The sequence below is a fragment of the Humulus lupulus genome, chromosome 7 (assembly GCF_963169125.1).
Source record: "Humulus lupulus chromosome 7, drHumLupu1.1, whole genome shotgun sequence".
In the NCBI taxonomy this organism is placed as follows: domain Eukaryota; kingdom Viridiplantae; phylum Streptophyta; class Magnoliopsida; order Rosales; family Cannabaceae; genus Humulus; species Humulus lupulus.
The window spans coordinates 16,624,618-16,632,537 of NC_084799.1; the positions used below are offsets into that span (position 1 = coordinate 16,624,618).

General features: G+C 33.2%; 1 protein-coding gene across 1 annotated transcript; it reads right to left on the reverse strand.

Annotated features, from left to right (window-relative positions):
* Positions 1–403: 403 nt before the first annotated feature.
* On the reverse strand, positions 404–1,498 carry LOC133791426 (protein FAR1-RELATED SEQUENCE 5-like). Its single transcript, XM_062229356.1, has one exon. The coding sequence runs from the start codon at positions 1,496–1,498 to the stop codon at positions 404–406; it is 1,095 nt and encodes a 364-aa protein (XP_062085340.1).
* Between the last annotated feature and the right edge of the window lie 6,422 nt (positions 1,499–7,920).

Here is a 7,920-nt window from a genome sequence, read left to right on the forward strand (position 1 = left end):
TAGTGTATAATTTGGCACACTGCTCATGGTACGTCTTAAGAGCATTTTTGGGACCTGGTATTGGAGGAATACTGTGTCAACTATTGTAATCATCTTCTCTCTCGACGTGCCTCAACTTTTTCATAGCAACGTCAATGGAGGTAACGAATTCACGGAGACTATAACTTGCATGTAGGAATTTTTTAATACTTGAATTCATGGACTCACATATTTGGTTGGTCCGCATTCCGGCGACAAATTTCCCTCTTAGGTATGTCTCTGCCCATGAATGACGACTGTGATAAGTGTTGGTGCACCATTGGCTAGAATGGAGGTCAAATTTGTGTATTAATTCCCCCCATTTTTGCATGAATTCCTCTATTGTGTAATAGTTGTACATGACATCTTGAAATCCTTGTAAGAATTAGGGGTCTTTTGAAATTTTTAAAGCGTTGGTACACAAGTGCCACACACACAACTGATGAGTTGCATTTGGGAAGTACTTCAAGACAACATTTTTGATAGCTCCATCTCCATCTGTCACCACAAGGAAGTACTTCACATATGGTGTTACATGATTGTGACATTCAATAAATTTTTCAAGCAACCAAAAGTAAGTTTGCTCATCCTCGGAGTTAAGCAGTGCCATTCCAAATATGCAGGTCTTGAAATGATGATTGACGCCCAAAATAATTGTCAGGGGTTTATTAGATTTGTTTGTCATATATGTTGTGTCAAATCCAATAACCTCACCGAATGCGACAAAATCCCGTCGAGAATATCTGTCCGCCCAGAATAGGTTCCCCAATCTGTTGTCCACGTCACATTGATATTGAATGAAGAAATTTGGATCCCTCTTTGACAAACAATCCAAATATCCCAAAGCACCATATGAATATGTACATCTTTTCTCTTTTCTTTTGACATGGGCGACCTTGTTGTAAACGTCTCGTAGCTGGCAAGGCATCCTTTCGTACCCACCAGACTGCATTGCCAAGTGGGAGATGATGTGTGAAGTTCTTATCCCAACTTGGTTCATTGACCTCACTTGAGCAACTAGGGTTTCTGACATGGAATAGTTTGATCTCAGAAATCGCAACTCATCTAATGCTGCCTTGTCATGGTTGTGCAGAGGTTGGAATTCCTTGCAAATCCACGGACCCTCATCGCCCATCATTACGACTTGAAAACTAGCTTGGCAAACAGTCCTAGTAATAGATGTTTTTCGTTTGCTCCCATCGGCCTTGTCAATTTCCATGTGTTTGCGGAAACCTTCTTTTGAACATACCCATTTTCTCATGGTGATGTTCCCATTTTTTTTTCGTACATCTGCTTTGCGGACACTGAAGCCTACCCACAAAGAGTATGTGTAATAAAAATCCTCCCACTCTTCAAGGGACTCCAAGACCTTTCCCTGGACATCCTCCGTCTCAATATCATTTGCGAGTTTCTCAATCCCCAAAGATTGTAGTATATTTTCCCAATTTGATGTTTCTTGCAACCTTCCTATCTCGTCCATATTTAAGTTAAATCTGGGAAAGAAAAACCAAGTTTTAGGCAATATATTATGAATAGAGTTATTGTATGTTTTACATAGCCCATTATACATACAATTTGACCTGTAAACTCAGTCGATATTGGTGAAAAGCTTGATATTGCAAAGGTGTGTAAAAACATGGCACAAATGTGAAACTGGATTTTCAAAATAGAAGAAAATTCCTATTATTATAATTTTTCCTTTTTGGTTCCCATAGAAAATGGGAGACATACCCAAATTAAAGGAAATGTGAACGTAAATAATAAAGGCCAATGCATTTTCAAGTGTAAGATTTATTTGGGCCTTCCATTGATATTGAGGAGATTAAACAATAGGCCCAGTAAAATGAGCTAGTCAATATATTGGAAGAATTTCTAATGATGAGGGAATGTGGCATTAATAGACTTAACACAAGTTTTCTTTGAAAATAAAAAAGAATTTAAATTAATAATAAAACGATTTTTTTTAACTAAATTAAAATTTGACATCTAAACTAAGTGATTGTTTATGACAACCTTGAAAGTTACATATGTGCATGTGTACAAACTTTGAGTCATAAAATTGCTGTTTAAAAGTATGGTAAGTTTCTATTACTTTAATTATAACCCCTATTTGGTTCCCACATAAAATAGGAGACATACTCAAATTAAAATAGTGTCAACATAAATTTAGTTTGATTGAGGAGAATAAAATAAAGATTATGCTCACCTTGTTCAAGGAGATTCGTGCACTGAAACTTTTGAAGGTGAACTTGGCATATCCTCCAGATTTTGTTATATTCTATTCAATTGTGAACACAAAATGTGCTGTTGGTTAAATTTTAAAGTTGGGGGATACAAGTTTTAATCCAAGCAAGTTATTAGGTAGACATATTTATTGGGACATTTAGTGTTGAATAAAGTGTACACCTTTTTTAACAAGGCCCAGTTGATGTTTTGGGCCACCTGAAATATATGTTTTTAATGAAAATATTTTATTAAACAATTGACCCTTATTTTGCCATGTATGCTTATCCTCTAATTTTGGTTGTTACTTGGTTTAATTTGTAAACTTTGTGTTGTCGACTAGTGGTTTCTTGTGACTTACAATAGTTAAAACAATAAATCCATTCAACATATTTTATAATGTAAAATAGTCAACATTTACTAAAATCTAGAAACTAACCACATCACCACAAAGTTTGTCATAGTGACATTTTCGTACAAGTACACACAATCATTTAATATCCATACTACATGGTATTTTTAATTCAACCACAACATATTGAAACACTAAATAACCTAAGAGACCAATGTAATGACCCACTACTCTAGACTCTTGAACCATTAACGAAACTATACATACAAATTCTTACTAAAACTTACATTTTTGCGAAAATACCATACTTTATTGGAAACTTGTAGAAATAGAGTTACTTTCATAAAATAAGTAGGATATGGGATCCCATTGTCTTAAAAACAAAACATAATTTAAAATAAAAAGACATAACATAAATAGTGCAGAAAATACATGTAAAAAGACATAAAACAAAACTACATCCTCGAATCGAATAGCGCTCGGCTCCTTGACTCCATTCACCATCGATACACATTCTCTAAAAGTCCACGAACCTTACCGCCTCTAAGCTAAATTCCTGCACATAAAACAAAAAGGAATGAGCCTAATGCCCAGCAAGGAAAAATCTAACACATAGTCATAAACATAAACATAAATTTCGTAATAAACGTAAAGACATATCATAACACTTAATACATACACTTATTATAATGGCCATTATTACTTGGGGTCCCATAGACTAAACAAGTCATATGCCCATGGGATTAGTGGGGTCCTACTAGCTAAGTAGGTCATATGCCCATAACCCATTTGGGGTCTTGTTAGTCATATGGGTCATATGCCCAAGCCTACAAACATACACATTTCATAACATATTTACAACATATTTCATAACATATCACATAAGATAACACAAGCATAAAACATATAGATTCTATCCTATTTTCCTTACCAAAGTTACCGGGATAAGAGGACAGCGTTGGGACTTTTTGGAACACTCCTAAAACCATATATAACAGGGTGAGTCTAATGAAGAAAAAGAGATGAAATGAAAGGAATGGAAAGACTAAACCATTGGAAGTCACACTTACCAAAACTTATGTGCTCAAGAACTTGGATTTCCTAACCAAAATAAGAATGAGGTTAGGAGACTGAGTAGAAGGCTATGAGAAAGAAAATAACATAAAACAAATGAACTAGAGTTTTGGTTTACCTCAAAGACTTGTAAGACCGATCTACACCACAACCGAAATACTATAGAATCTTACTTCCCAAAGTGTTTGATAAGCTTATGATTTCCCCAAAACCCAGGTGTTTATACTCTCACACTCACTTAGCACTTGCAGCCTTTGAACTTAGAGCAAAAGGTGAATAATGGCTGGGTACTAGGTCCTATTTATAGAGTTTAGGAATGAAGGGATCTTGATTTTACTTGAATAAAAATAATAGATTTTTAGGTGAATATAATTTGAATAATTGTTTAGCAGAAGCTGAAGACTCGTTCAAAAAGATGTTGGACTTATCAAGAGGTTGAATGGCTGAAAGGAAAAAGAATTAAAAAACATTTGAATTATGCTGAAGGAGGCGATATATCGCCCCCTGTAGGCGATATATCGCCTGGGCCAGTATGCCCGAGGCGACCGTGCATCGTTTCGTGTTTTTCGTATTTACATGCTGCGATATATCGCCCCCTATAGCTGCGATATATCGGCACACACTGAATATTTAAACACCAAATTACACATTTTTAGCTAAGTTTGAATGGAGTAAACAGCCTTGACTAAGCCCTCAACGTATTCAAAGCTGCTGACTGACCTTATAACATTCAAACTTTACTCCTTATTAAATTTAATCCTCAAAATACTTAATTCTTAATCATCCATTCATAACATGTGCTTAAAATCCTATTGGTCCTCATCTAAACCATATAGTATAACAAATATTATCCTTTATATCAGTCATATAATCAAACCTTAGGTTAAAATTAATATTCTTAAACTATAGGTTAAACTTAGAAAGTCTACAAGTACTACTATGAGTGTCCAAATAATTCCCGGTCTGAACCAAAAATCCACAGTTACAAAGATAATAGAGGAATTTACATGAAGTATGGGAAACTTCAATAAAATTTGATATATATGGCTTTTTTTTGTGTGTGCATTTTTTATGGTTTTTTTTGTTGTTTTCCTTTTTTATGGGTTTTGTTTTCCCATATTTTTTTGTATACGTTTTTTTATTCTATAGGGGTATTTTTATGAGGGAATTTTTGTCTTTTTATTATTATTATTATTGTTTTATTATTTTGGTAAACATTTTTGTAAGAAAATTTTATTTCAGTAGTTTGTTTATTATGCATTTATGTGTATTTTTGTGAGGGCTTTTCAGTCATTTTATGTATTTTTTATATTATTTTATTATTTTATTTTTTTTGAATTTTTTTTTTAAGGAAATCAATTCCCAGTATGCATGCATGTACTTGAGTACATATGCTCTATCACGTTTTTATCTGCTTCACGTTTTCTCAATTTTATTAGTATATTTTATTAAGTATCACGTTTTCTTCAGTGGTGATTTGTGTTCTTAGTTTTCGTTCTTGTGTTAGGGTTTATTTGAGTTTTTTGTTGTCGATTTTGTGCCCTCTGTGCGTGTCTTCGTCTCGGTGAGTACCTGGTTTCAGGTATGTCTTTCTCCGTTTGCTTCAGTATCACGTTTTTTATATATCGTTTGGTTCGAAGTTTTTCTTTCTTTCAGCATTTTGTTTTTTGTGTTGATTTCTTCTTTTTTTTCTTTTTCTTAGGATTTTTATAAGTTTCTCGTTGTGGATTTGTGCCTCTTTGTGGTGTTTTCGTATCGGTGAGTACCCGGTTTCAGTTTTTTCATTTTTTTTATTTTTTTAATGTAAATTGATTGTTAATTTTGCTTTGTATTATATATTTTTCTGTCGTGGGTGGTTATTTTTTAATCTGTGTTAATGGTGGTTTTTATTTTTGGTGCACGATTTTATCGTTTGTTTTTTAGTGGGGTTTTTGTCAGTTTTTGATCAGTTTATTATTTGGGAAGTTTATGGGTAGTTATTTGTAATTTGTGCTCTATATATATGTATATCTGTTATTCTTTTTTCATTTGTGTTGTTTGTTTTTTTTATGCAGTGCATTGTATATTTCTCTTTCTCGAATTTGTGTGATGGATCACTGTGGTGAATGCGGTGGTGTTTCTGGTTCTGAGAAGAAAATTTCTGGTATAGTAGAGGATGAATCGAAGAATGTAGGGGATGATATTGGCGAGATTCTTCCTCGAAGGAGTAACATTACACATTTGAAGTCTGTTGCAAGGAAGAAGAGTAAATCCCCTTCCTCTGTTACAAGGAAGACAAGTAAATCGCCTTCTACTGTTAAACAGACGAAGGATTCGTGTGCATCTGGTAGTAAGGATGCTGGAAATGATTCTCATGAGACTAAACATGTTGTGGTATGTGTTTATTTTTTTAATTATTATAATAAAAAATTGTTCATCTGTTTATGTTTCTGTTATTGTGTTTCACATTGGGTGGATTATGTTTGTTTTATTTTTTTATGGTTGTGTATCTGGTTTCTTGAAGTTTTGTAGTTAATTTGCATAATGTTCAATTCTGTTTTGTGTTTGTTTTATTGTTATTGCTGTGTTTTCTTTTGTTGTTAAACTGTTTTTTTTTTGTACCTGGTTACATGTGTACCTGGTTACAGGTGTACCTGGTTGCATGTGGATTCTGTTTTTTTAATTTTTTTATGGTTGTGTATCTTGGTTCTTGTAGATTTGTAGTTAATTTGCATAATTTTAAATTCTGTTTTGTGTTTGTTTTATTGTTATTGTTGTGTTTTTTTTTGTTGTTAAATTGTTTTATTATTTTTTGTACCTGGTTTAATGTGTACCTGGTTACTTTGCAGATAACAGTGAACGCTTTTGCTTAATGATTTTTTAACTGGTTACCTTAGTGAATGAATTTTTTTTTTATATGTATATTTCAACCATACAAAGTTAAATACATATAAGTGGTTTTATAAATGTAAAGTACTTATCGATTTTTCATGTTTATATTTTTTGAAACTGGTTGCATGTTTAATTGTTTTGTTTTTTTTTTCTGCAGGCTCATTTAAAGATAAACCCCTCCAAGAGGTTTGGTAGTAAGGTTCAACATTTTAATGACAAGAGTGTCATTACTGACTTGAAATCTAAGTTGACGAAAAGTCAGAAATCATTGTTTAAGAAGACCCCATTTGGGCACTTTTTAGAAGTATGTGATATTCATTTTCAAACTCAACTTGCCCAGCTTGTGTTATTGAGAGAGGCCTCTCACGAGAGGGAGGAAGAGGAAATGTGGTTTAAGCTTGGTCGTAGAGTGTGTAGGTTTTCTATTGAAGAGTTTGCTCTAGTTACAGGTCTTAGATGTGATGGTGATTTTGATTTAAGTCGTTTTAAAAAAAAGAAAGTTTTGTTTAAGAAAAAAATATTTGGCCGTTTTGTTGGTAAGGTGTCAAAGTCTGAATTATGCAATGCTTTTATTAGTAAGGATCTAGTTGATGATGAGGATGTTGTGAAATTGGGTATAGTTCATATCCTAGTTAACTATTTGTACGGCTATACTAGTGATAAGTTTGTTGATGATTTATTTTTTGAGATGGTTGATCGAGATTTTTCTGAATTAGCAAATATTAGTTTTGGCAAGTTTGTATGGGATAGGAGTTTTCATTATTTGAAAACTGCTTTGAAGGGTGGGAATAAAATTTTGGCAAGTTATTGCAAAAGATTTTGAAATTAAGAGATTATCAAATGAAATTAACCACATGGTAAAAGGTGTTAAAATGCTTAATCCAAATTCCAGGATCTTGGATGATGTTATTGGTGCAGGACAAAAAGCTGGTAATTTTTCTAGATTAGGATCTGATGGTTTTAAATTAAAAGGCAAAACCATTTTTGTGAAATCTGGCATTCATTCTGTTGCATCCACTAACGTCTCTGCAGGTACATCTCAGACAGGTGATTCTACAAAAGTCAAATATGTTTCCACATCTGTTAAACAGGCCAATTTTCTCAAAAGAACTAAAACAGATCGGTTCATTCCAATATGTCATTTTTGTGGAGTGAAAGGGCACATCCGGCTCAGATCTTTTACTATGATGAATTTTTTCAAAAACAATTATTTAAATCATTATAGTAAAACAAAACAGGTTGTGAAAAAACCATCAAAAAGTGTTTGGATTGAAAAAGCAAGAACAAATTGTCTTGCTGCTTTTACTTGTCATAAATCTCGTGCCTCTAACTCATGGTATTTTGAAAGTGGATGTTCTAAACATATGACAGGTGATGCAAAT

Excerpts from the sequence above, each read along its gene's own strand:
- LOC133791426 (XM_062229356.1), bottom strand. The coding sequence starts at position 1,498 with ATGGACGAGATAGGAAGGTTGCAAGAAACATCAAATTGGGAAAATATA.